Raw genomic sequence first — 26987 nt, 5'->3', positions numbered from 1 at the left:
AAACCTGCTCACTGACATGCGGCGTGAACTTTGAACCATGCACCACATGGATAATACTTCACGGTAACACCACACGGCACATACATCCAAAACCACATCAAGTCAACTGATGTTGGTAACTGTTGCTTTGGTGTCAGTGAGCTTTCATGTAACTAAATGCTGCTAACGCTGAAGAACTGACCGGCCCCTCTCTTTATGGGGGCCTGTACCTGCACAGTCTAGCTTCCCCCGTCAAACGGCCTCAGGAAGCACTCAACACTCTAAACTCTCTGTAGGTCAGGTGTGGCTGATAAATCAGAGCAGACTCAAGCAAACTAACTTTAGTGGGTTGAGTCAAAGGAGCTTGCAAAGAAAAGCGTCTGGACTTCTTTAAGTTGCTTTAAAAGCAACTTAAAGAAGTCCAGATGCTTTTCTTTGCAAGCTCCTTTGACTACGATGACCTGGATGACTGAGAACCTTCACAGACATTTAGTGGGTTGAACGAGTTCAATCATAAATGTATATCAGAGGAGGAAGAGCACGGCTTCTTTCTGCAGGCCGAAGGAAGGTCAGCGCACACCAGCTGCTCAAAGTATTCACATATAGATACACTATTAACAAGAAACCACCTCTTTCCTCTTACTGGAGACCGGCTTAAAAACGGCCTCCAACTGAGATCTGACAAAACCAGAAGGATCCAGTCTCACCCATAACTGGAAGTTTTCATTAAAACACAAAAAGCCTTCGAAGGCTGAAGTGTTGTTCAGAGGCAGAGCTTCAGCCCACCTTCATGTGGTTTTGGGATCGGGAATGATCCTTGATTCGATGAAGGGCTGTGAGTCCAGATGATCATGAACACTCATGAATTCCTCTAAATAAACCTCATCATTTCTATGTCTTCCTTACAGAAAGATTTCTGAGATTTTACAAAAGCAACTTCAGGAAACAAAAGTTGTGCTGAAGTTTCCAAGTTTGATTCCGATCCCGTCGATTGAAGAGGAAATCAAATGTTCCTGAAGTGCCTCCGAAGACCGTCCGGACAGCGGTCTGCGTTTAAGTCCTGAATACAACTCAGGACCTCATTTGAACTATCTCAATAATAAACTACAGAGAAACAGGAAGTTGAACATGAACAGCATCAGCTGATTGGTCCGTTTGGACAGGAGCCTCCAGGTTTCATCCTTCCACGAGCCGAGATCCGTCTTCAACGCGTTTTTAAAGAAAGGAAGCAAAAGAATGGGACATCCTCTGGCTTTTCCTTTTTCTTCTTCAGTCCTAATTTCTGCTCCATGTTCACGTAAGGATTACCCACAAACCCCTTCACTCCAAGCTGCGCTTGTTCAACCCGATTACACAACCAGCGTGTCTTCAGTCCTACAAAGTTTCCCGAGTTTACTTCATGATGTCACGATGACACTGATGTCGAGTCCTCTCGGCACTGTTTGATGGCAGTGGGGTGGAGCCACAAAGTGACATGATTGTGGAGATGAATCTTCAATCAGCCAATGGGGACAGCTGGAAATCTACAGAGGCGGGGCTTACAGGGACACTGGTGGATGACTGGAACAGATCTACGATGTGATGAAGGTTGAAGTTCCTCCAGCTGCTGACGGGCGGTCTGTGCCCACTGTGACGGGTCGGGAGGTGAGCTGGTCTTTAGTGTCCAGGGTGCTGGTGGGAGGTGAAGGGAGTGAAGGCGGGTGGGGGCGAGAGAGACAGGGGGTGGGACTGAGGAATGGACCCTCCCACAGGAGGAGAGTCTGCCGCTGACTGTGAGACGCTGAGAAGAGAGGAGGAAGATCAGGTTTCACGTTTTAGGTTTTGAACACAATGCATCTCTCAGGTCATCCTCACCTAACTGTGTAGCTGCTGTGGTGGGTGGGGTCTGTCACCCCAGCAACAAAGAGCTTCTTTGGGGGTCCATCTGACTCCACCCCCCCTGAGGGATGAGTTTTCACAGATTTACACACTTTTGTTTCAAGACTGCAGAATAAGAATGATCCACAGTAAAATGTTGGTTACCTTTCCTCTTCAGCGGAGTCAACGCCGGCCACCTCACCGTGGTGCTGACCGCAGGTCTGCGGGGCAATCGACACATTCGTCAGCACAGTGGCGCAATGACTACACAATAAATCAGGCTTAGGCGTTAGACAAACCTGAACCTCCTGGTAGGACTCGGGGACGAGTTGGGCGTGACGCCGCTGTCGTGTGACGGAAACCACTGAAGAAAAAAAAGCTCCAGTTTAAATGAACTTCATTCACTGTTTGATCGGGTTTAGTTTCAGGGCTCCAAGTCAGGAGATTCAAACTACATTCGAAACTAAAGCTCTTTCTTATTGGTCTAAAAACTACAATACCCATGAGGCTCAGCAGGTTAGAAAAGAATAAAGCATCCTGACAGGAAGTGCAGTTGTAAACCATCAAAATAAGAGTGAGGCAGCATGAAAGCTGAAGTGGAGAAGCTCACCACTGATGTGTGGTTGTGCCACTGGCTGCCTGGAGGAACTGGGACCAGACTGGAAGGACTGGAAGAGAGACAGAGGGTTACCGACTGCTTGTTTAAACCTCAAAGATAGAAGTAGAGTTTCTGGATTACCCGAGTCTCTGCAGAGTCCCTCTGAGCGTCATCTCCGTGTTCTCCTCCTGAGGTGAAGCAAACACAGACACTGAAGCACTGCTCTTTGATTTAAAAATAGCTTAAACATGTTGTAGACGATGCTGAGCAAAAAGAGAAAGAAAGTGGCGTGCTGGCGGGAAGCAGAGCAGGAAGTCTGTCCTCACCTGCCTCTTGTGGTCGAGTCTGTATCCGGTCAGAGAGAAAGGAGACAGAGGGACGAGCTGAAAGAGGAAAAATGTGTAAAACAGGAGCTCAAAGAGGCTAAAACGGATAAAAAGTGGACTGAAAGGTTTACGTGAAGCTGAAATGAAGAGAGCATCATTTAAAGGACAAGCTTCAGACTGTGCAGGTCAGAGGTCACGAGCTGTGAGTTTGTAAGCTGTGCTGCCATCTTTGTTTGAAGGCTGGAACTGTGCTTTTCCATCAGGCTGAGTCGAGAGAGAAGGTCATTTGATTTGATTCTATCATCACTGATCGTTTTGTAATCGATTGTCTGACCCTTTTTATTCTATGTTACATCCTGGTGTATTTCTGGCCCTGCTGTCTGAACTTAAGTTAAAAAGGTGCAACATGAATAAACGTTTTATTATTAGATCTGAAAACTGTCTCGAGATTTTTTCCAACTCTGAGTGATCTCCACAGTTTATCCTTTAACTTCAGAACAGATGCAGTCAAAGTGCTCATCACAGTTTAGTCTGACTTTTATCACTGTTTGTAGTCCTGCTGAGTTCTTCAAGGATCCAAGCAGGAAGTCCTGACTGGATATTTGCTGCTGATCTTTGTGGTGAAGACAAAAGTACAAAAACAAAGTTACAGAGAAGTCGGAGGAGAACGTGGTGTTTGGCCCAGCGTCTATGATGATCGTCAGATTAGAGACTAGCTCTGCTCTGTGTTTCAACGGCAGATTAAAAGGTCAAATGTGGTGCTTATCTTATAATTTCTCCTCAGTACTTGAACATTTTGAGTTAAAAGTATGTTGAACAGTAAAACATGAGTGCAGTTGGCTCCTTGTTTCCTTCTGCAAGCGTACGAGCAGTCATAAACATCGGCATGGGGTGCAGTTAGGGGAGCTGTGATTGGTTGATGAGACCTTCCAGTTTCAGCCCTCGATAAAAACTTTAATATCCAGATCAGAGGGTTTTTCTCAAAGCTGGTGCAGCTGTCACATCTGGTTCCTGTGCAGCTCTCTGTCTCTTCTGGTTTAAGTTTCGGTCGACCTCTACAGCTCAAAGGAAACACCTGACGCTTCAGATCAGGTGTGCTTAAACACTGTGTTATCTCACTGCTTATGAACATTTTTCGGTAAATAAAGTTTTTGCAGCACTACTGACCTGCGAGGGACAGCTGGGGTTGATGGAGATGCTGCTGCGTCTGTACCGAGCCGAGGACACGGGACTGAAGACCGTCATCCCGTCACTGAGAGAGAGCAATAACGTGATAAATAAGATAATCAATAACCTCTCGTGTAATTTTCACAGAGCCGAGGTTTGGATATTTAAATATATAAATAACTATTTATTGGCATCAGTATCTTAAACAATTATGAACAATTATGTTAAAATTTTGTTCTCGTATGTTCAGGGTTCAAACTGATTCTTGCTGCCCTCATGGTACGTGTCATTTTTAAAATCTGTTTAATGATTTTCAAAGTACAAAAATCAAAAAGGATGCCAGGAGTGTTTTTTATTTTTATCCAAGTAGCCACAGAATTTTTTAATTTCTCATATTTACATTTTTTAGATTTGCAAATTATTTCATGTGTAAATAAACTGTAGTTTAAACTAATTATTATATGGACTATAGTGGCTGCTACTTTCAAGCTAAGACATTAGTATTCACAGCAGGAGATTAACAAACATAAAAACAGTAATAAGTTGGCCATGTTTACAATCTTTCTGTATAGTTCTATTATTATCTAAGTGAAAATAAGCACAAGTAAAATAAACATTTAATTTTATTACATCACACCTGGCATTAAGCCGAATAAAAGACCAGGACTGTTGTATTAAGATGACTTACTTTATCTATTAAAATAATACCTTCGAGCTTTCTGTGATCAATACATTAAAATTTAAGTTCTTTTGGACGGAGTTCAACGTGTGGTGTAGAACCACTAACCTGACACTCGTGATCATGGGGGCGCTGTTCGACCTGCGAAGTGCCCCGCCTCCTGCGCCTGCGCACTGGTCCACTTCCATCCGTTCCATACTTTGGTCCACAGGCCCGACTGCGCCGTCTGCCGGCCTTCAACCGCTTGACGGCGGCTACGGGCTCTACTCGAGCCCGGTGGAAGCCCGACCCGCAGGCCTCGCTAGCAGCAAACCCAGAGCCGCCGAGTCAGCGGGCTGAACAGCGAAGCTCGCCTCTCTTTACCGCATCTCCTTACGAAAACCTTATTATCCGCGTGTGACTGCGGGCCACGGCGACATTTATGACCCACAGCTGGCTTCACTTGCTGCGCCGCTAACGTTATTTTTTACGACTGCGTAAAACCGCGAAAAATACGCAGAAACAGCCGCGATGAAGTTCCCTAAATGTGCCCAGCAGAGCCTCCTCCTGGGCCCGGCTTTGTGGGGAAACTTTTAATCCGCACAGCTGATGCGACTTTTAGGATTAGCTGCGGAGCTAACAGCAAAAACCTCCAGAGATCAGAAAACCGCTAAGCACCCGCGCCACACTGTCCTAGGCGGGACGGTCCGCCTGTCCCCGGGAAGAGGCGGTCACGCCGGCCCCGAACCCACCGAGCACTCCTGCGGAGGAGTCGCGAAAACTCCGAAAATTAACAGTTTGAAAGATTTTTACAACATAGTCCTTCAACCAAATACAGGCAGTTCGCCAACTGTGGAAACAGCGCCGCCGGCCGGCCACAGGGGGAACTGCAGCCTGCCATGCAAATACATAAAAAGTTCTGTCCTGTTTCTTCCTCCAAAACTCAGAGATTATCATACATGACAAGCGTTTCCACACTTTAACATAAGATCCACCGATATTTAATACACTAAAAAATCTAAATGCCTTTAATTTAGTGAAGAATTGGTCATTTTCTTATTGTCCAATGGTTAATCCAGCTCACACCGATTTATCATTATTATCATTTTTAATTATTCTAATCTACAGAACAACGCGTGACATCATAGCATGTAGCTGTAGTTTATATCAGTGTTTGTCACACTGGGTGTTGAAATTGAAGTTGAGTTCTGTGTGAAATTATCTCTTAAAAGATTTATGACTGTAATGTTAACAGTGATGACTTTAAATTTTATAGTGGTAAAATGAAGCATTGGTATTGGTTTTGATCAGTGATTTAGTTTTCCTTTACTGTCTGGTTCTGATTTTAAAATAAAACAATTTTAAGATAACTCTTTATTGTCGTTTCAGTCATATTTAGTACAATAGTACAATGACATTGGAAAATTGTCCCACGCCAGAAATAAACACAACGCAGTAAAATTTAAAGTGGATAAAAGTGCAAAAAAGTATGACATAATAAATTCTAGAATGGATGTTTGTTGCACATTATTGCCCCCCAAAAGTCCAGGGAGGCAGTCATGCCAGCTGTTAGCACTGATTAGGGCTATTGCTAGGGCTGGGTATCGATTTCTATAACTGATTCAATTCAGATTCAGTGAGAAATATTATAATTCTGGTCATTTATCCGTACAGTCTATATTTTTATATCCATGTATAAACACAAAGCTGGCACTTGTGAGACTTCGGAGGAGTGAGCATCACAGCAGATGTCTTTGTGTCAAAGTAACTGAGGTAACACAGAAAGATGAAAAACAGAAGAAAACCATGAATCAACATCTGAACATTACCTGATGCTGCTGAAGATGAAGCAGAGCAAAGTTACAGAGGTTTGATTAGAGACACAGCTAAGCAATCATTTGTAAAAGTTTACATTTCTTTGTTATTGAACAGCAGAAATGAGGCTTTTTTGTCAGTGGTCAATGAAAAAAAACACGACGGTAGACTGGGGTGTAACAATCAAGCGAATACCGCAGAAAATAGAGTTTTTTGATGTAACCTGGTCTCTGAGTACACTGAGACAGCTGCACAGGTCCTTCAGGATGTCCAATGATTGATGTTAATGACCCTCTGAAGTGCCTTTTTGTCTGCCGTGGTGCAGCCAGACAACCACACTTTGAATGTGAAGCTAAAGTAAGCTACGTTTATTTGCTTAATAAATTTAAAAATTTGTTTCTTAAAAAAATTAAAAATGAATTTAAAAAATGGTGTAACTGTTTAAACAAAGCACGTTTGTCTTTTTATTAATTATCATTAGTTCTGTTTTTCCTGAGTTTACTTTAACAGATGGATGGAAAAGAAATGAGGGACATTCATTTATTCATTTTATACCATCTGTAATCTGGTCTCTAAACTTTCAGGAAGCAGTCATACATCCAGGGTGGCGTCTTCAAACAGTTAAACTCAGTTAAAGTCATAAAAACTGAGTGTTTAGTATTTTATGTTTAAATGCTCATCAGCTCAGACAGGAAGTTCTCATGACTGAGCTCAGTAACACGGAGCGTCAGGACGGAGCTTCGATGGCAGGAATGTTGTGGTGTTTCCTCTGTTGTTGTGAATTCTTCATCTGCGCTGAGTCGTCATCTCCAAAATATGGTGAAACTGGACACCGGCAACCGTAACCCCTTCACTGCCGCTGTGCAGATGTTTCCCACGAGGAGAGAATCAGCTGGACCTGAACCTGGACCAGAGTCGCACCTGGACCGAGTCCAACACAGACATGAAGTTATTAAAAGATTCCAATATTTTACTGAAAAGCACCCAGAGTGTGTTTCAGCGAATCTCCGTTCAACTCTGATCCACATCCAGCAACAAAGATCATTTCAACATCCCAAACCTTCAGGTTCACATCGAGGCAACCACGGCAACATCCTCAGTTGGCCAACCTCTGCATGCAGCAACTTCTGCCCCAAAACCAAATATCTAAGCACAACATACACGACTACAGCAACACCTGTAACCAGCCTCAGCAACCACAGTGAGAATGCCTGCATATGCAACTCACAGCAACACCACCAACTAGTACAATTTGCAACTAAGATGGCAAATATTCCAAAAATAAAAGCAACTAAAGCAAAACAAGCTTATGTAATTGGTGCAACTAAGTAGCCATAGTAACAGTAGCTGCAACCTTAAGCACACAAGGCAACCATTGACACAACAGTGTACAATTAAACACAGCAACTTCTGCAGCCAAGCTAATCGCAGCAGCAACAAGATGGGGCAACTCCTGCAACTAAAGCAACCACACCGCGCTCCTGACTGCACCTAACAGTCCCCACGCACGCACCCGCACACCGGAGTACTCCAAGTACCGTCCCGTTACCGTTAGCGCTCGTGCCGTCGGTCACTTTAACGATCAGACGAGAGGTTAAATCTGGGAGAGCGGAAGGGGAGGTGGAGGAGGTGCTCCTTCCTCAGACGGAGTTAAAATAGTTTCAGGAAACTTTGAGCTGCTTTACTCGAGGTTCCCGAAAAAACTGTGAAGCTTCGCGGGAGGCGCACACGGAGCACCCGGGGGGCCGCACACGGACGGCGACATGCCGGGGAGAACCGGAGCCGCCTGGATGTGACTGGTAGGTGGGGTGTCCCCGCTGCTCCTAAACAACATGCGGCCAGAGCAGCGCGACAGCAGCGGGACACTGCGGAGCCACAGCCGCCGGGAGGGCTCAGAGAGCAGCAGTCACAACTCTGATCATTCACCTCTATCCGCAACCACATCGGCAGATCATTTACAACCAATAAATCTTCCGTAAACATATTTAAACGTTACCAGATTGTTGAAACTATTCCTTAATTATTGATCTCTATTGATTGTATTTGGCATGTGTGCAGCTTTACATGATTATTGCTGGGTTATTAATGATATTAATAACTTTAGCTCACACCACTGCTCAGTCCCAGCTCCAGATGTTTATCCTGGGTTTCTACAGTAGCTTAACATGAGTTAAAGTTCAAAATAAGCCCTCTTTATCTTAAACTGGACCTTCAGTTCATCAAACGTACAGAATAGCATTGATGTTAATACTGTATCGATAAATATCTTTGTGTTTTGACTGTATATTGTATTAACAGCCTGTGAAACCTTTAAACAGCAGAAGCTGAGCCAAAGGGCTTCACTGACAGGACCATTCAAATTCCAGCTCTAAAAAATCCCAGTTTCAAAACTACTACTTTTGTTGTGGAAAGTTAAATTCGCTGTGATTTAGTGATCATTAAAATATGTCCAGAATTATCAAATATGTTATGACACACTGAGAGGTTGCCACATTATTAGTATTGGTATCGGCAATACTGGCCCAATATTTGCTTAATATCAAATAGATACAAAAATATGCACCGGTGGCACAGCATTTTAGCCCCTCCCTCTTTAAGCCACTTCCATATTATTGGCTGCCACTCATAAACAGAATGCAAATGGGTGGGGCTTTGCTGCCTGAGATAACCATATAAGGTATTTCTCTGTGTGACTTCTTACAGATCCAGGAGTAGAAAAAACTGCAACATGTTAATGAGTGTTGTGGATAAATCGTCTCAGACATTCTGTAGGTTTGAGTTTCCACCTTGGTCTTCAGAGTTTTTAAATGAAAACAACGCTGTTTGTTGCTTTCTGTGTTTACACATGTTATTGTTTACTTTTTGTTGATCTTGCTTTGGTTCATTCAAGGAGGATGGAGGGAGAGAAAGAGGCGTCTGAGGAGAAGGAGGAGGAAGAGGAGGGGGAGGAGAAGGAGCTTCATCAGGATCACCCCATGGAGGCATCTTCTCTGGACCAGGACCTTCCCATCATGCACTGGGAGGAACTGAGCCAGCGGATAGCTGAGCTGGAGAAACAGGAGCAGGAGCGGAGGGAAAGGTCAAAGGTCAGCTATAGATAATGTTCAGAGTTTGAGGCTCTGTTTCTCAGTCAGTGGGAAAGACTACATTTCCCATGATGCACTTCGCTGGACAAAGAAGGAAAAATCAAGCACCAAAACCTGCAGTTCATCTAATGTCCACGAGAGATTCCAGCAGTTAGTTCGAATTTTAAAGTAAAAACAAAAACAAGCAAAAACAAGGCGGTTTTTGGTGCATCGCCTTCTTAGCGACCACCTAGCAGCAGCCAGCCACCTTCAGCAGCCACTGGGCAACAGGTTGGGCAGCACACACAATCCGTAGCCAGCTGTGGTTTCCATAGTTTCAGGCTGTAACCTGGAACTAAGCGTTAGAGCCTGAGAGCAGAATCTGCAGGAATACGAGCAGAATTAAACCAGCAGAGCTGAGCGCAGGAAACTGCCCATCTGTAAACATTGCCGGTTGAAAGAGAAGCTTCACTTCAAATTTTTAGTTTGCTGCTGTTCAGTTGCATTGTGGGAAATGTAGTGTCCAGCATGGTTTGCCCCCCCCCCCTCTCCTCTTTACTTCAGGTCTCTGAGGAGCTTGTTCCTGATAGTCTTTGCCGTTTCCCCTGTTTTTTAATTCGATCCTGAACAGGATGAGATCGTGTTTGTTGTGTCTGAAGAGCCGCTGCCGTAATCCACACCGAGCTAAAACAAGGAGGAGGAGGTGGTTCAACGACCTGGTGTCACAGCTGCATGTTTATACGTTCTCTGGTGACACGACGATCACTCAGAACTTCCCAACATCAGTTTCCTGTTTGCTCTGGGCGACAGCCTCTTATCTGTGCTGCTTTTTGGGCTAATACCCATCACACTTTAGTTTTTACTACATTTCCTGTGATTGGTGAGAATCTGCTGCTGCTGGAGTACTTTTTTCTTTCACCCTTGCTTTGCTGCACAGAAAAATCTGAAACCAGTCTGAGTGGTTTGTTGTCAACATAAACTGTATATAAAAGATGGATGTGACCACTGTGGCGTCACTCACTAAGTTTTGAAAGGCCAACGTTAGTTCATGGTTGGTTTTTAAAGCCAGTAGGAACCATATTTGTAGTTTCATAACAATTTAACATTATTTCACACCTGCAGTTAAACACAGCAACGTCTTCTAATAAACCAACCCCTGCAACCAGCAACACAAAATAGTCTCAGCTTCAGCAACTAAACCAACTGCTGCAACTAGAGCAACAGTGCTACACTAAGTTTTTGTGCAACTGAACCAACAAAACCAGTGCAAAGCCAGCAATGCCTGCAACTAAATGTCAACTTCTGTAACTAAACCAAAATACTGAAACTAAGGCAACCAAACACAGCAACCAATAAGACTAAACCTTCCGGTCCAAGTCCTGGATGCACCTTTAGAGCATCTAGTGGTCATCGGGGGAACTGCAACTTTTGATGCTTCATTTTTCAGTCCTGGATGTTGATGGTTAGTCGTCAGGTGATCGGTGGAGAATTATCCTCAGGTTATGTTGTCTTCCTGCAGAGAGGGGCGGGGCTGAGGACGGAGGGAAATCCAGATGGAGTGTGGAGCAACGTCTGGGGGGAAGAGGAGGAGGAAGACTTCAGGAGGTGTCGAGTGGCAGTTGTTACGTCACGGTAATGAAGCGTCGTGGATAATCTCTGTTTTTTGTTGAGTTCGTGTTTGTTGGTTTGAATCTGTCAAAGTGTTGCCCAGTGATGACGGTGACCTCGCAGGCCAGCTTGCTCCTACACCGGTGCTCCATCATGCAGGATGGAGGAAGCAACACTTGCTGGTTAGCGAGGTCCCACCGTGAAGCCTCCAGATGCATTTTCATCATCTTTGCAAGAAATGAGCGATGTTTTTGTTTCCAGCATCAAATCGATGCATACGGTCGGATAATTCTTCCAAACTCTGATAATCCGATGACTCAGCAGAACGTTTTCAAATCACGGTAAATTCCAGCTAAAGTTACCGTCCGGTAACGTGTGGCGTCGCATAAATGATTGTGGTGAGGCAGATGCTGGCGTCAGCCCGTTGCAGGGATATGGTCTTCCTCACAAAGAGGTGAGAAGTTAGTAGCCAGCTCGACTGTAATGGCTACGGGCTGTACTCACTCTGGGGGTCTCTCTTCCTACCACGATAGTAGAATGACACCCCCTAGTGGTGCTGTGCTGTAATAACAGTTGTTACAGACTGACTGCAACATGTTGGCAGTCTGAAGTTATAAGTTTGGTCACCTGGCAACCACTGAGTTTCCGTAGTCACGGGGAGGTTGCCGTCCTGTTTTTATTCGAGCGTGGCCGTGCCGTTACCGTCTGTGGATTCGGCCATGAGTTGCAGCTAGCTGATGACCGTTTCTTCCCCTCTCATTTGTGAAGAAAATAAAGCATTTTATTTGTTTACAGATTTCACAACCACAGAAACCTGCAGCTGTGCTTCATCAACAACAGCGACAGTGAAGAGGAGGAGGAGGGGGCCAATAAAAAGGTGCTTCCTGCTCTGCTTGCTGCAGCAAGTTTCAGGACACAGATCAGGGACAGATTTTACTGCAAATGCAACAAACTGATTCAGAATCTAAGCTTCAGAAGTTTCATGTAGTGAAAGGAGAGTTTGTCTGTTCGTGAAACCTTCCAGTGTTGCTGTTTGTAATCACTGAACATTTTAAGCTTTTGGGATCTGTGAACCTCTAGCAGAGTGGCAGCAAAGCTGGGTGTGGACACAGCTTTTCTCAAAGGATATTTAGACACTGCTAAACATTTGAGAGCAGCAGCCGAGCCAGTGTTACTGCCAGAGATCTGCAGGAGAGTCCAGCCAGAGCAGGAGAACATCAGTTCATCACCAGGCAACAATAAAAATAAAGAACAGCTCGATCACGCGGAAAAATGGGGTCAACCCTTAGAGTTTTCGGAGTCCATTGTACAGAGAGATCAAATTTTAAAAAGAAGCTGAAACACTGATTGGAAGTCACTGAGGGTTAAACGATTAGTTCTCTGGGCTCCATGTGGGAATCCTTTCCTTTGTCTCTGAGTCATTATCAGGCACTAACTCGTGTTCTCACTCGTCACTGTCTGAACACATCGCTGCACAAGGAGTGTAACTCTAACTGTTATTAAAGCTACTTTTTGTGATTATCTGCTGCAGAACGTAACGGCAGCTGTCACCAGCAGGGGGCAGCGTTTCTCCAGCGAGTCTTGTTGCTGTTTTTCTGAACCCAGGCTCGCCTTTACCTCACCACTTCCTAATGCTCAGGTTAAAACACAGTCACAAACAGGTGCTATCCACAGTCTGACCTCTGACCTCTGACCCTGTCAGGTCACAAAGGGAACAGGGCACAATGGTTGCCATGCCGCTGGGTTGAAACAGGAAGTGGCCACGGCTCTGAGGACGTTGAGAGACAAGTTGCTGGCCGAACAGAAGGAGGAGGTGAGTCCGAGCCCGAGCCCGACCAGCAGATCGATGACCTGAAGCTCATCTGTGTGTGTGTGTGTGTGTTTGCTGCAGCGGCTGGCTGGCAGCAGCTGCGTGGCCCAGCGGAAACATCTGGAGCGCTGGGAGCTGCAGGAACGCTCGCTGCAGCAGCTCGGCAGCTTGAGGGCGTCGCTGGAACGAGACGTTCACGGTACGCAGAGCTTTAACGGAAACACAACGGTGCTGCTCACAGCCTCACATCTGGGTTTCATTTAGAGTCAATCTTTATTTCACAACTTTGTCTCTGTTAGGTTTACGTCCAACAGATTTGTTCTTGAAAATAAAGAAACAAATTTATATATTTGTGTTAATTATATATTTGTCAGTGCGCCCCAGGGTGGCTGTGGCTACAATGTAGCTGCCATCACCAGTGTGTGAATGGGTGGATGACTGGATGTAGTTTAAAAGCGCTTTGGGGTCCTTAGGGACTAGTAAAGCGCTTTACAAATACAGGCCATTTACCATTTGCAGGAAAAGCCAGGCTGGTTTTCTAAGTAATGACATTCCTCATTAGCCTCATAGTGAATCTTTTACTCTGTCGTGAAGACTTTAAAACTTTGAATAGAAAAGATGTGAAGCTAATCGCAGCTGTCAGTAATCTTTCCACAGCCATGAGACTTTACTTCCTGTAGAGCCTGTAGACTGAAGGCTGTTTTGTGCTGCAGTGAAGGAAACAGGTGCGTTTCATTTATGACACAAATATCAGAGCTGTTCTGTGAAAAGGGGAGCGTTTGATCACAGTTGTCTGGTTTTAATAATCAGACCTGATTGATCTCTCAGCCTCACCTTGTTGTGGCCTCTATCTGACTCTACCGGGCTCAGAAATTTGTTCCACTTTGTTCTGGGGACAAACGCCTCGTGTTAGCCCACACTCTGCTTTGCTTGTTTTCCAGCTCTGAGCTCCGAGCTGGTGGCCCACCTCCTGGTACGAGACCAGCTGAGGACGAAGCAGGACGCCATGCTGCTGGACGTCCAGGACCTGACCTAACGCCAGAACGGCACGGCGGACACCTCGCACAGTCTCTGCCCAGTGCTCCTTCTTTCAGCCTCTCTGGGACCAGGCTGACTGCTCGGGCGTGTCAGCCCCTCAGCTGTTTACTGCGTCAGCGACAACCTGCCGGTTCATCTAAACTGACCAATCAGCACCATCCAGAGAAACGACGATGACATGATCCTGGAGGACTCACGTCGGTATTCACAGAAAGGAATAACGTTCATAACAGAGCTCAGATGTTGGAGGGTTTTTTGGTGAAGTCAGATTCATTCATCGGGACGGCCAATCAGCTGCTGGCTTGTGACAGTTTAAACCGAAGTCTCGGTCGTTGTTCTGACTCCTGACAATCGGGCTTGTTATGTTTCTGTTGTTAGAGCAGCTCGTTCATCTCACAGCAGCTCCGTATGTGATGCCCCGAGTTCATCCTCAGCCTCAAACAATCCTTGGAGCTCATGTTCCTTTAAGGCCCGCCTCTCTATAAGCACACTCTCTTCTGATTGGTCATCTATTAAGTCCCTTGTACGGAAACCTCAGATAATCTTCTTCATGTTTTTCAGCAGGTGACATGTTCATGCAGCATTTTCTCAGCATGTTTCCAGGATCACTAAATCGTTCTGCTCCAAAACTGCATGACAGGGGTCTTCATCTGCACCACAGATTTACAGGCTCGGCCTCTGAAAATGAAACTGACATTTTGGGAAAGGTTAGTATATTTTGCTGTGACGTTTGGAGAAAGCTGGAGCTTTTCAAATCTTTTTTGATACCTGTGCTCCTCTAAATGCTCATTTTAAGCCACCGTGGTAGCACGGTGTTATTATCCTCACTCTGTCCTACAAGAGGATTTTTGTGGAGACTTTATGTTCCTCAGAGGATCCATTGTCTTCGTCAAACAGCCTGTAACCGTGTTTTTGCCTTGAGACACAGGTCTTAAAGCTACAGGATGAAATTTGGGAGACATAATCATGGTCAGCAGACCAAAAACAATGACTTTGATAAACCCACGAGTCAAACGTTTGTGGTGAGCGACCCCCTGGAAACCTGCGGTTGCTATCAGTACATGTATATTCCCACCAAGTGGTGATTGGTTGCTGGTTATCACTGGGTGAAAATGGGTTGCAAAGGGAGCGCTGCACCCAAAAACCTCCCTGTGATTGATTTGGTTGCCACGTTTGTGTTGAAGACAACATGTCTGCAAACATTCACACTGAGCCAAGCGGTCGGGAAAGGCAAACAGGAAAGTCCTTCAAAGTAAAAGTTGTACCTTACTACTGAAAACAACACATTTCAAAAGGTGCAACTTTTACTGTGGAGGTTTCAGGTTTGTGTTGCACTTTCCTGTTTGCTTTACCACTCGGCTTGTTGGTCGAGTGTTTACAGGAAGAGAAGTCACATCACAGCTGGGAGCGACAGCCTGCCAAACCAACCACAAAGAGGCTTGTCGGTGTCTTCCTCTGAGCTCATCTACCAACCTCCAGCAACCTCACAGTTGGTTAAAACACATTTTTCTGTAGCACCTGGTGGTTGGTAGGTGGTTGCCAACCGGTCTCTAGACCTGTCCAACTTTGGACCTTAGACAACGAATGTTACTCAGTTCATTTAGAAGATGCATTTTGGTAAAACGGTGTTACTTTACACCGTGCTGAAAGCTCAGTGACTCATCGGTTCAAACATCCTCATCGAAGTCAAATTGGTCAACTTTCTGACTCCTAACATTACGTTCAGATTTGGGAGTTTGGTGATCAAATTTCATCTAAAAAAATCCCATTTTCACATATTTTCGCTGTGTTCTCTGAGTTGCGGCGAGACTAATTAGACATAATCAACAAAAGGGATCTAACTTATCTTATTTAAGTTTTATTGTGTTACTTACTGAACCACTTTTACCTGTTACTATAAAAAGGGAACAGCACACAGATATAAGCACGTGGAATTAAAGAGCTTACATGATATCTTGATTATTGGACATTATACTTAGTTTTTGTTTTGTTTTTTAATTAAAGGGGAATTTCACCCAAACTTGATGTCATCATCACATTAAAGCAGAAAATAAATAACTGAAACAACTTCAGACTAACAAAGTTGCGTTTCTGTCACAGTGGTGAAATTCCTCTTTAACTGATGCTAAACTCTTCAGGTACCGTCTGTGATCGCGCTATCGTTGTTTACTTTAAATGTAAGGGAAGAATCCACTGAATATAACCAACTATGTGCCATGATTGCTGCCTTACTTTCATTTTCTTCTTAAAACTAAATGTTTTGCATCTCATCCATCATGTGCTTTAAATAACTCCCTGAATCTGTTTTCATGAGCACAGTAGTCATTGAAACAGTAGTCGAGGATATTTAGCATTGTGCTCTCGTGCCTGTGATAAGAAGCTGAATGTTATTTACATTGAAAGCGATGTACTGTAATGAGAAATGTGCTTTAAAGTATATAAAGTCACACTGAAATGTGCTGTTTTGAGGTTGTGGAAGGTTATGACACTGATACAAGGCTGTTAATCATTTCACCGTGACTTTAAGAATATTTGGAGAAGTATTTTAAAATGTAAATAAAATTAACTACAAATATATTTGTATATGTAAACATTAATTCTGAAATATATTTTTAAAAGCAAAACTTAATGATGTCATATTACTGTGCTTTGCTGTAGTTCTTCATATATGTGCATTTCTATGCAGATGATACCCAGGTTTATCTGCAAAGACACAAAAATCACTTCTTTTATTAATTTTAATGCCTTCGAGCAGGAGTGGGGACCTCCAGGCCTCGAGGGCCGGTGTCCTGCAGGTTTTAGATCTCACCCTGGCTCAACACACCTGAATCACATGATTAGTTCATTACCAGCCATTGAAATCGGCTGCGATGGATCAAGGACACATCCTGGAGTTCCACCCCTGTTTTAGACACATAAACACCTGCAGGATAAATTAGGTGTTTTATCTTCAGGCTATTGTATGCAGCCCTAAACATCTTGGTTCTTATCACTTCTATTATTCATAGAGTTTATAGTTAGGTTGGATCAGGTAATGTAAAAAAAATAATCAGAAAAATCATTATTATGATTATTATTTTTGTTCTGGGATTTGCAGGTCATAATAATCCTGGCTCCACTTCTTCCCAAAAAATGAATCAAAGACTTGGTGGTTATGGGAGCAGACAGCTTGTATTGTCAGATCCTGGATCAGTGCATCGGTTGTTTGATGTGGAGCTGCTGTTTCGAGCTCCAGCCCACACTTCTTCAGTCTGAGATGACTATATTAGAAGTATTTCCTTACTATGACATCACAGAGATCTGGGAGAAGAAAAAACTGAGATAAACTGTCATACACTGAGCTCGGTGTTAGAAACTTTGGCCGTGTTTAACAGGAGGAGGGGATGTGACAAGAATGAGGAGACCGCGGCTGTTTGAACACTGATCCCGCTGCCGTGTTTGATCACACTCAACACAGCTGATAGTGTTTGGTCTGCCCCTCAGCTCTCTGTTTATTTAGTATTTACTGTATGAATCAGAGCTGATGGTGGTGATGATGGAGAGAAGAGAGCGGACGGGTTGGAGGAGGAGGGGCTGATCCATTCATTTTTCTCTCTAATTAAAGCCTCAGATAACTGGAGGCAGAGCGAGGAGCTGAAAGCTTCAGGATCTCCTCCGGATGAGAAGGTGAGTGATCCTGTTTCCACACGAGAAGCTTTTTAAAGTCCACTCTGATCAAATTATTTTTAATTCCTTTGAACGTGTAGACTCTGAGGATTTATGAACATAAACCTTTGACTTTCTGGCTGCTTGTAGAAGACGAGGAGCTCATTAGTTGAAATGTGTGACTGATTTTATCTCGGGTCGTGTGGAGGACAGTTCATCACAATTACAGGAGAGTTGGCGTCGAGCTAATTTGTATATCCAGCATCCAAATACTTCATTCAATCAGCAATAAAAAGTAAAGACATTAAAACATCCTAATAAATTCAACAAATATTGGGTGGCATCAACATTTAAACTTGAGACATTAAAATATTTTATGTCTACTCTGAATTATTCAAACCTCGGCTGCTCGTGTAAAATCATTGGCGCTGTGAGCACCTCCTCCTCCTCTTCCTCCTCGCCCGCTGCAGTCCCTGTATTGGGTTTCATTCCTGCAGCTGTGGCTGAATGAACGCTGATCAATTATTTACAGAGAAGCTGAAGGTCAGGAGAGAGACCCAGAGAGACCCTTTGGGCCCGAAACAGAAACTTCTTAACCACAAGTCTACCAAGAAAAGCCGGAGGTGGAAGCTCAAAGGACGACAGGCTCTGATCCACTGATGCTCGGAAGATGAAGTACTAGAAACAGAATCAATTTCAGGCCAGACTCGCTTCAAATCTTTCAAACGCACCCTTAAATTTCTGTGGACCAGGAATGTCTTCATGGAAATCAGGCACCAGCTGACAGCTGCTGTCAGCTTCTGTCAGTTAATACCATCACAGGTGAGTCCACAAACATACAGACTGGATTTAATCCTCTGCTTGCCTCCAGATGAGATGGTGTGTTTGCTCACTTAGTAATGAATGATTGCTATAACTGATCATAATGAGAGTGATAAATTATAAAGCAACTTACATTTCCTTCTTTTAATTATAAAGAAGAATAAAAAAAACAATATAACCCCAACAAACGTTGTGTAAATAACAAACAAATGCAATGATTTGCAAAGCTGGTAAACCCATATTTTACTCACAACAGAACAAAGAAAACATAAAAAGTTTAAACTGAGACTGTTTCATGAAAGATGTAATGGCAGCAACACATCTGTAAAAAGTTGGAACAGACTCGTGTTTCCACTGTGCATCAGTCTGTAAACGTTTGAGAGCTAACAGCAGCTGCTGGGCTCACAGAGGAACGCTGTCCTGTTCTGGTTTGATGGAGGTTTCTAGCTGCTCAGCAGTCCTGGCTGCATGCATAGATTGTGCATGCAGCATATGAATGCATAGATTAGTGTGTAATTGTGTATTCTGAAAAAGTAGCCAACATGGAGATTGCTGTTCTATCCGTTCATGCTTTAAAATATGTGGCTAAACACTGCCAGTGTTTAGCAGCTAACAAAGGTCAGTGGAATCTAACAGAGGCTAACAGCAGCTAACAGAGGCTAACAGCAGCTAATGGAGGCTAACAGCAGCACACTGATAAAAAAAAGTTAAGGATGTTCTCTACAATTCACCTTGGTATTATTGTCATTGTACAGAAGGGAGCTTTACTGTCTTTACGGCTCTTATCAGGCTGCTTTCACAACTTTTACAGCCTCTTCCAGGGTAATTAGATTTGGCCATATACTGAGAGGTGAGGTAAACAGCAGACTGACAGCCCACACTTACTACAGACGAACAGCTGTTTGCCCTACTGTGGCCACCAAACCTAAGATTATGCCCTTGAGTTGCCCTTGCCCACAGAGATTTCGCACAAGTCGCATAAGTCAGAGTAATACAAACATTAGATGGTTACCTAGGCAACCAGAGCATGTCCTATGAATGCCCAGCGTGATAGTGTAACCACCCATCAGCAAATCAAATCACTTCCTCTGTGGATGATCCATAATTAAAGGATGAGAGTAGAACTTCATGCAGCAATAACTTCAAGGTAGCCCAGCCCAAAACTTGCCCTGGCTTCTGTGACTCTAATGGGACAATGGTAAAGATCTAAAGGTAACTGAGACCATGAATTCATCAGAGTGGTGTACAGTGGACTCATTTGCTTCTCCTTCTCCTTATAATTATGTCAGCTGGTGTAGCAAAATAAATATCAGATCAATACAGTAAAAATATTTGCATTATACACTCAGACTAATTTTTAAAAGCAGACTGATCACCAAAATCATTTATTTTCTGGGGATCATGAATGCTCTTTTAAATTTCATGATAACCCATCTGATAGGTCCTGTTTGGAATAAAGGGCCAGATTTACTAAGTGAGGCAAAAATAGGAGCACTTGGTTTTACAGATGATTTACAAAAGTTGCTTTTTCTAAACACAGTTAAAGTTGTTTTCAGCATGACATGCCCAATCTGCCAAAACCTGCATGATTTGGTTTGTTAAAAGGAATCAGAAAAGTACATAAGTAAAGGTCACAGACGCTCTCATGTTGACCACAATAATGAAAATAAGGAGAAGCAGCGAAAAGAAAAACTTTCTGCACCTGAACTGGAGGTCCTAGTTGACCGAAACAACATGTTTAATGAAAATCTGAGCGTTCAGTCTGGCTGTCAGAGAGCTATTCTTTTTTAGAAAGGGTGAATGCAGTGCAGCTCCACTGAAGACGTTAAGAAAGGTGGAATGATTGAGGCGACTCACAAGACCAAAAACTGTGTACAACAAGGTGTCAGCAGAGGAGACGGTTGTAGGTCCTGTGGGTGAAGTACCAAAACAGTCAACACTCATTGGTTCAGATCTGAACAGGTAACAGGAGTTACCTGTTACAGAGTGTTGAGCTCGAAGAGTTTTCTTCTTCTTCGGCCATGTTCTCTCAATAATGCGCACACTTGGTTTGTTGCTTACTTTTCCCTTTTTCTTTATTGACAGCAACACCGGAGGGAAAAAACATACATTCATTTTTGCAGTTCGCGCTTCAAAACATCAGGAACAGGAAGTGAAGTCACCTATAATCACCAAAATAAAATCATTTCCAAAATAAGATGACAATCAGAAAACGTCTTTTACAAAATAAGATAAATTAATATATTTACTTATGAGAACACAAATCTAACATGCAGCATCTGGTTTAGCAAAAATCGGTGGCTCAACAAGCCACACGTGAAATACTGTGGACTCACCTGAAGGCCAACCATCTCCGTACTTTCTAACCTGCAGGTTTTTAAAATGTTTGTTATTCTGGAAAATGAAGACTTTGTGAACAGACCCTGGATGCTTTGCTACAGTGTTGTAATAATGTACATAATGTTTACGGATTTGGAGACTATTTGCACATAAACTGAGTGTGTGTGCTTCTTATTACACAACCCACACTCAGTTTCACATGGGACAATTAAAAATACATGTGTTCTGTCAATTACTCCAAAGATGGGAATCCTGCTGAACCGGCTAAAGGGCGTGCCCAGAAAGACACATACTCTGAACTCTTCTCGTCAGTCACATCGAGACCAGGCCATATTTGAGACCAGGCAAATGGAAACAAAGGCAGTCTTTAATCTCTGCAATGCCTCCACACAGCAATAACTGCCATCACATCAAGCTTTTTTCCGGCATTGAATATCCCTGCAAATAGCAATAAAACAGGTGTTGTGAAAGTTAGTAAATCCAACTGTGTGCTTGATTGAAGTATTCTTCTCTCTATAGTTTTGATCTTGACAAAGGAAGTCCCAGAAATCCATATCTAACAGAGTCAGTTGCAAAAATCCCAGAGTTCCCACCTCTAACACAGAATATTGTCAATCTCAGCAAAACCACGTTTGTGCTGGTGCAACACACTAAACATCTTCATATGTTAGCTTGTAATCAAGTCACTTCTATTTTGACCTCACACTTCTTCTTTTATAAGATTTATATTTGATCATTTTAAACAGTTAAAAATTCCGAAACACAAACTTGACCCTAAGATGTGCACTGACACTCTGATCGCTGTTCAGAGGTTAGAGAACAATCTGCACGTGGAACCATTAATAGCTCAACTAATAAACATGGAATATACTCTAAAAATAACACCCTGTGCTTCAGCTGTTTCCTCTCAGAGACTTTGTGTTTTTACACGAAGCCACTATAATGTGCAGTATATAAATTCAAAGTAGAGCTCACAGCGGAGTTTCTACCCTACTGTATACTGACTTTAATCATACATATACATGACTCAGCCATTTGAGCAGCTGTGCACGGGGCGTCTTGACCCGCACTTCTTCAGTTATTGTGACACGGGCTTTAAAAAAACCTGACCCCAACATAGAACAGACCACCAGCCTGCTGTACGAACGGTCTGGAAAGTTTCATTAATGATTGAGGGGCTAATTGAGCGAGACAGAGTCTTCATCAGCATAACGTTGGTGGTACATTCTGAACAACCTTTCCCGAGAATAATGAGGCAATAAGGCTGTGTTTTCTTTGCTCTCTTTCCCTCTCTTGTCACAGAGACATGGATCAGTCAACATTGAGCCGAGACCGAGGATGGATAGATGGCTAGATAGATAGCACCTGAAGAGGAAGGAGCTGAGATGATGCCAGACAAGCCTGAACTAATCCTCTTCTGCCACAAATAGCCTCAGCGGTTCATCATGGGGTTGAGTCAAACCTCAAGCATCACCCCAGACATCAGCTTGCTGGCGGCAGTTGTGGCGAGCAACCATCTCAACACGTCAGGCACCTCGCACACCTCGACACTCCCTCTGCCTTCATGCAGTATCGATGAATCCTACAAATATGTCTTCCTACCCGTCTGCTACTCGCTGACCTTCCTTTTCAGCCTTACCCTCAACTCAGTGGTGCTCCTGCGCTCCTGCTGCCATCATGGACGTCGTTGGAACACTTCCCTGATCTATATGGTGAACTTGGCCACCACTGACCTGATGTACGGCCTGTCTCTGCCCTTCCTGGTGGCAAGCTATGTGCTGAGGGACTGCTGGGTGTTTGGGGACTTCATGTGCCGCCTCGTACGCTTCCTGTTCTACTTCAATCTCTACTGCTCCATCTTCTTCCTTACCTGCATCTCTGTGCACAGGTAGGACAGCCTAGAAACAGTGCAGCAAAATGAAAATGTAAAAGTTTATCTTCCGCATAAATGTTGTCTAAACTTTAACCAAAATACCAGAAAATCTGCACAATAAATACAAAAAAATGAAGGTTTTGTGAATATTTGGATTTAATGTAAGACTTTGTGAGTTTAATTTAAGTTTCCTGTCACGACCAACTCTCAGAGTTTACCAAGAGTTGGTTGTGGCAGATTTTCAGTTGGTGCCATTAAAGCTCAAGTTAAAGTCGGCTTGATGGCATCTTGCTGCTTTTTGTTGTTTATCAAATTGTTTTGTAATCGTTGTTATTATGAGACTGGTTTAGTAACTCAGATATCCAGCTCCTCCCCCTTTGTTTCCAGCTCATAACCAGAAGCACACTTTCACCGACACTACAAACAAATAATTACTGCTCATATTATTTCCTGGTAATGTTAATTTTTGATGGATTTCTCATCTTTGCTATTTGAACTTTGACTGGCTAACAGGAAATTAGCAAGCTATCAGATTCTTCTGATCTTTGAGCCCATCGGAAGTTGATCAGATGTTTGCAACAGGTGAGCTGATGGGTTTGACCTCAAAGCTTGTGATCAAAATAAACTGCCGACCTAACCAAAAGCCATTCTGTTAAAGAGCCACATAATTGTTCAGTAGGTTTGAATGGGTAAGCTTCAGCTGATAATTCGACCCCTGATAATCTGAACCTGACATCGTTGTCATCAGTCCATACTAAATAAAGGCTAGTTCTCATTTGCTCCATTAGCTCACTACCTCTAAGGTAGGTGTGGTTTATCTGTTAGTTTGTTAGCGGGATCACCTGATATGTTGCAGTCAGATTTGCATAAAAATACTATTTATGTGAAAGGTTGGCTTATACGTTAGTAATCAGGTGCTGAACTGAGATGAGAAGCTGTTTCCTTTCAGATCAACTCTTCTATGGATTTTTGACTTTCTGAGTTTTCTGTTATTTCTGTTTGATGGCTGAAAACAGTTTACATGAACCTCAGTGTAAATGCTGAATAAGCAGAGGTTAAACTGATGGACTGAACTGACCACTAGTCGTCTCTCCACAGGTATCTGGGGATCTGTCATCCAATGAGGACCATCACACTGGAAAGTAAGCGGGTGGTGAAGGGGATCTGCGCATTAGTTTGGGTGGTGGTCTTCATTCTCACCTGCCCCATCTTCAGGTTCGCCCAGACCGGATACGTTAGGCGCAGAGCTGGTGAGGCTGTTGAGCCTGGAGAAGGGAGCGATTATGGGAACAGAACTGGAGACCAGGTCGGCGAGGAGTACATAAACTGCTGGGATGATGCCATAGATAAGGAGTTTGCAGACTACGTCCCATATGGCATTGTTCTCCACCTTCTAGGTTTCTTTGTGCCCTTTGTCATCATTGCCTGGTGCTACTCCCACGTGGTCCGGACAATATTTCAGACCCTGCGCTCTCCTCCCAGTTCAATAGAGGGTGGCGAGGATGGACCAGTGGGTGACGGGTCTGTGGAAGGAGTTCGAGGGCGCGAGAGAACCTCCGTCTCTATTTCTGGCTCACAGTACTCACACTACATCCGCCGGCGGCGGAAATCCATTAAAACCATTGTCACTATCACACTGCTGTTTGCACTCTGCTTCCTACCCTTCCATGTGACTCGCACGCTCTTCCTGCTCCTGCGGCGGGGACAGCTTGGCGGCTGCAATGCCATGAAGACCGTCTCCATCTGCTACAAGGTCACCAGACCTTTGGCCTCCTGCAACGCATGGCTCAATGCTCTGCTCTACTTCCTCACGGGCGATAAAGGTGGCCCCAGCTGCTGGCCAGCCGAACGCACCATCCATCGAGACCGCCGGAACGGCTCCCTCTGGTGGCCGCTGAAGATCCTCAAAAGAGATGGAGTGGGAGAAGACGATCACGAGGTGGCCGAGAGGGTTGAAAGGGAGGTGCACATAGAGAACGAGTCCAAGTCCTCCAGAGTTATCTTCTAGGATGCCATAGATCCTCAGTGGGTTACAGGCCATGTGGGATTGCTGTTTTTGATTTGAGGATGTCTACAGACTCCTCAATGCACCACACATGGCATCGGTAATTTCTTAAGAAGAAGCATTTCCAACTTGTTAAAGCATACGAAAAAACTGCAGCGATACCTGGCCAGACGTTGTTACCAGTCAGTCTGAACACTGGAATTGTTTGTAAAAATGAAAACAGTGACAAACTGATGGAGGAGATGGTGTCTATTTCAAATATTCTGTAACTGAATTGTAAACAAAGCTGTCAAATTGTTAAGTCCCAACAACAGAAACTCTGATATATTTATTCTTAATTTAGTGATTTGAGCTCCTGATGATTTCATGACCAGCAGCAAAGTGAGCTTGGTTCCTCCCCACTGTTGCCAAGTGGTGCTTATATGGGATGATCTGATTGTTGAGGTCCTTTCTTTAAAATAGTAGGCTATTTACCTTAAGTGCATTAAGAGGAGCTTTTCCATGTTGATTTGCCCGTTGATACTCTCAGTATGGATGATTCTGAAATGATTAGCTACCTGCATTAATCTGTTTTTATTTATTGTATTTATTTCTTTGACTCGCAGGCAGCCGCTCTCGAGCCCTGTAGTGGCTTTCACAAAGCAGAAACATTTCACTTCACACAGGAGGGAGGGACAATTTTTTGCTTTTAACGAATAAATCAAGAATTTCAACAATTCACAGCTGTATCGTCAAAGCTTGAAGGGAGGGCGGCTCGCGCCTTTCTCCTTCCGCCTTCCTTCGACAGTCCAAACACATGTATGCCTGGCTGTCTCATTGTGCTACACCTGCCCAGGTGCATGTCACCTTTGACAGCTGGGATAGGGTTGTGACCACAGCGGCGCTGCTTTGGATAAGTAGAAAAAAACAGATGGATGGGTTTGCAATGTTGAAAATACATATGAATCCTTTTTTATGTACTTTAATCTCTCAGAAAAAAGGCAGAGAAGAAAAATATTTGTACATGAATCCAGTGAAGGCCAAATTTGATTAAAGCTGCATGTTAAATATCTGTGAAATATGTTGAATTTTAAACAATAAGCATACAGATCACAAGGACACGGAGTCCTGACCAATCAGTAGAAACTGCTGTGTCCGTTTTAGTCAGTTTAGAAACACACTGTGTTTTCAGCACTGAGTTATTAACATTTTAAAGTGACCATTATGATTTTATGCTGCGACTTTTGCACCTGCTGACTGCAGCCGTGCCGGCCCGGCTGTTTGGATGGATCTCCTTCAGAGGCACGCGCTGCAGCTTCCTGTCATGTTGTTGTCCAGCCTGGGTCACTCTGTGATATCACACCTCATTTCTTTGATGTGTTTGTGGGACTTTGTCTGGATTAAAGTGGGTTGTTGAACTCAGCTCTCTGTGCGGCCTTGTTTGTGGATCTGTCTTTGCTCAGAAATGTTTAATCAGCTTTTTCAGAGACAAATCAGCCGGGCTTCTGCTGACATCATACAATAACTAATACTAAGCAGCCTTCATGTCATCACTGTTATTTATTACACAGTTTTAGATTCTGGGTGAAACTTTCATACAAAGTCCAGCTGAAGCTGACAGGATACTAAACTGGTGGCTGAGTGGTGTCACTGCACAGGAACACGTCTCCAAAACATCCCAGACATAATCAAGCAATTGTGTTTTCACTGTTAAACAAATGTTAACCTCAAACTATCATCAGAGAAACAAAGGTTAAATCAGAGGCAGCGGTTTCCCTCTCTGTGTTCATCTTTCACTCATGTTCCAAACGTGCTGCAAATACATCTTCACATCACCAAAATCAGAAGAAAGTGGAAAAAACTCACATCTGACGTTATTTTTTGTACACAGATTAAATAGCACCAGAAATCTTTGGCACAACTTCACCTACTTCTAAGGTGCATGCATGAGAAACTAACACCACACAGGTGTCGAACTCCAGGCCTCGAGGGCCGGTGTCCTGCAGGGTTCAGATGTGTCCTTGATCCAACACAGCTGATCTAAATGGCTAAATTACCTCCTCAACATGTCTTTAAGTTCTCCAGAGGCCTGGGAGCTTGAGCGTCCTGCAGTATCTTAGCTGTTCCCAGGACTGCGCTCTTCTGGACAGAGATCTCCGATGTTGTTCCCGGGATCTGCTGGAGTCACCCTCCTAGTGCTCCGATTACCACTGGGACCACCATTCTCAAGATTCTCGTGTTTCTTCTTCCTGATATTGCTGTCATTCAGGGTCACTACATCGATCACTACGGCCGTCTTCTTCTGTTTGTCTACCACCACTCTGTCCGGTTGGTTAGCCACCACCAGTTTGTCCGTCTGTATCTGGAAGTCCCACAGGATCTTAGCTCGGTCATTCTCCACC

The 26987-nt window shown here is 43.8% G+C and overlaps 3 protein-coding genes across 6 annotated transcripts; 2 read left to right on the top strand and 1 right to left on the bottom strand.

The window, feature by feature from the left end:
• Positions 1–422: 422 nt before the first annotated feature.
• On the bottom strand, positions 423–6264 carry LOC113031083 (protein FAM122A). The gene is made up of 9 exons (XM_026182966.1): positions 4715–6264; positions 3928–4012; positions 2761–2817; positions 2576–2622; positions 2447–2504; positions 2136–2200; positions 2002–2057; positions 1834–1918; positions 423–1759 (listed from the first exon to the last, which is right to left on the bottom strand). Exons 1-9 carry the CDS (start codon positions 4801–4803, stop codon positions 1636–1638), a joined length of 666 nt encoding a protein of 221 aa, XP_026038751.1. The 5' UTR covers positions 4804–6264; the 3' UTR covers positions 423–1635.
• Positions 6265–6529: 265 nt separating this feature from the next.
• LOC113030642 (schwannomin-interacting protein 1) lies at positions 6530–13932 on the top strand. Its single transcript, XM_026182268.1, has 7 exons — positions 6530–9168; positions 9291–9486; positions 10985–11097; positions 11869–11950; positions 12776–12886; positions 12965–13082; positions 13825–13932. Exons 2-7 carry the CDS (start codon positions 9295–9297, stop codon positions 13917–13919), a joined length of 711 nt encoding a protein of 236 aa, XP_026038053.1. The 5' UTR covers positions 6530–9168; positions 9291–9294; the 3' UTR covers positions 13920–13932.
• Positions 13933–14574: 642 nt separating this feature from the next.
• LOC113030640 (P2Y purinoceptor 3) lies at positions 14575–26007 on the top strand. 4 transcript variants are annotated; one of them, XM_026182263.1, is made up of 5 exons: positions 14575–14628; positions 17526–17587; positions 18099–18388; positions 22031–22616; positions 23700–26007. In XM_026182263.1, the coding sequence occupies exons 4-5, from the start codon at positions 22174–22176 to the stop codon at positions 24607–24609; spliced, it is 1353 nt and encodes a 450-aa protein (XP_026038048.1). In that variant the 5' UTR covers positions 14575–14628; positions 17526–17587; positions 18099–18388; positions 22031–22173; the 3' UTR covers positions 24610–26007. The 4 variants fall into 4 exon arrangements, with proteins under 4 accessions (XP_026038048.1, XP_026038051.1, XP_026038052.1 ...); XM_026182264.1 differs by lacking the exon at positions 14575–14628 and adding an exon at positions 16830–16952; XM_026182266.1 differs by lacking the exon at positions 18099–18388.
• The last annotated feature ends 980 nt before the right edge of the window (positions 26008–26987 follow it).

The sequence above is a fragment of the Astatotilapia calliptera genome, chromosome 10 (assembly GCF_900246225.1).
Source record: "Astatotilapia calliptera chromosome 10, fAstCal1.2, whole genome shotgun sequence".
Lineage (NCBI taxonomy): Eukaryota > Metazoa > Chordata > Actinopteri > Cichliformes > Cichlidae > Astatotilapia > Astatotilapia calliptera.
This window is presented reverse-complemented; position numbering and strand designations above follow the sequence as displayed.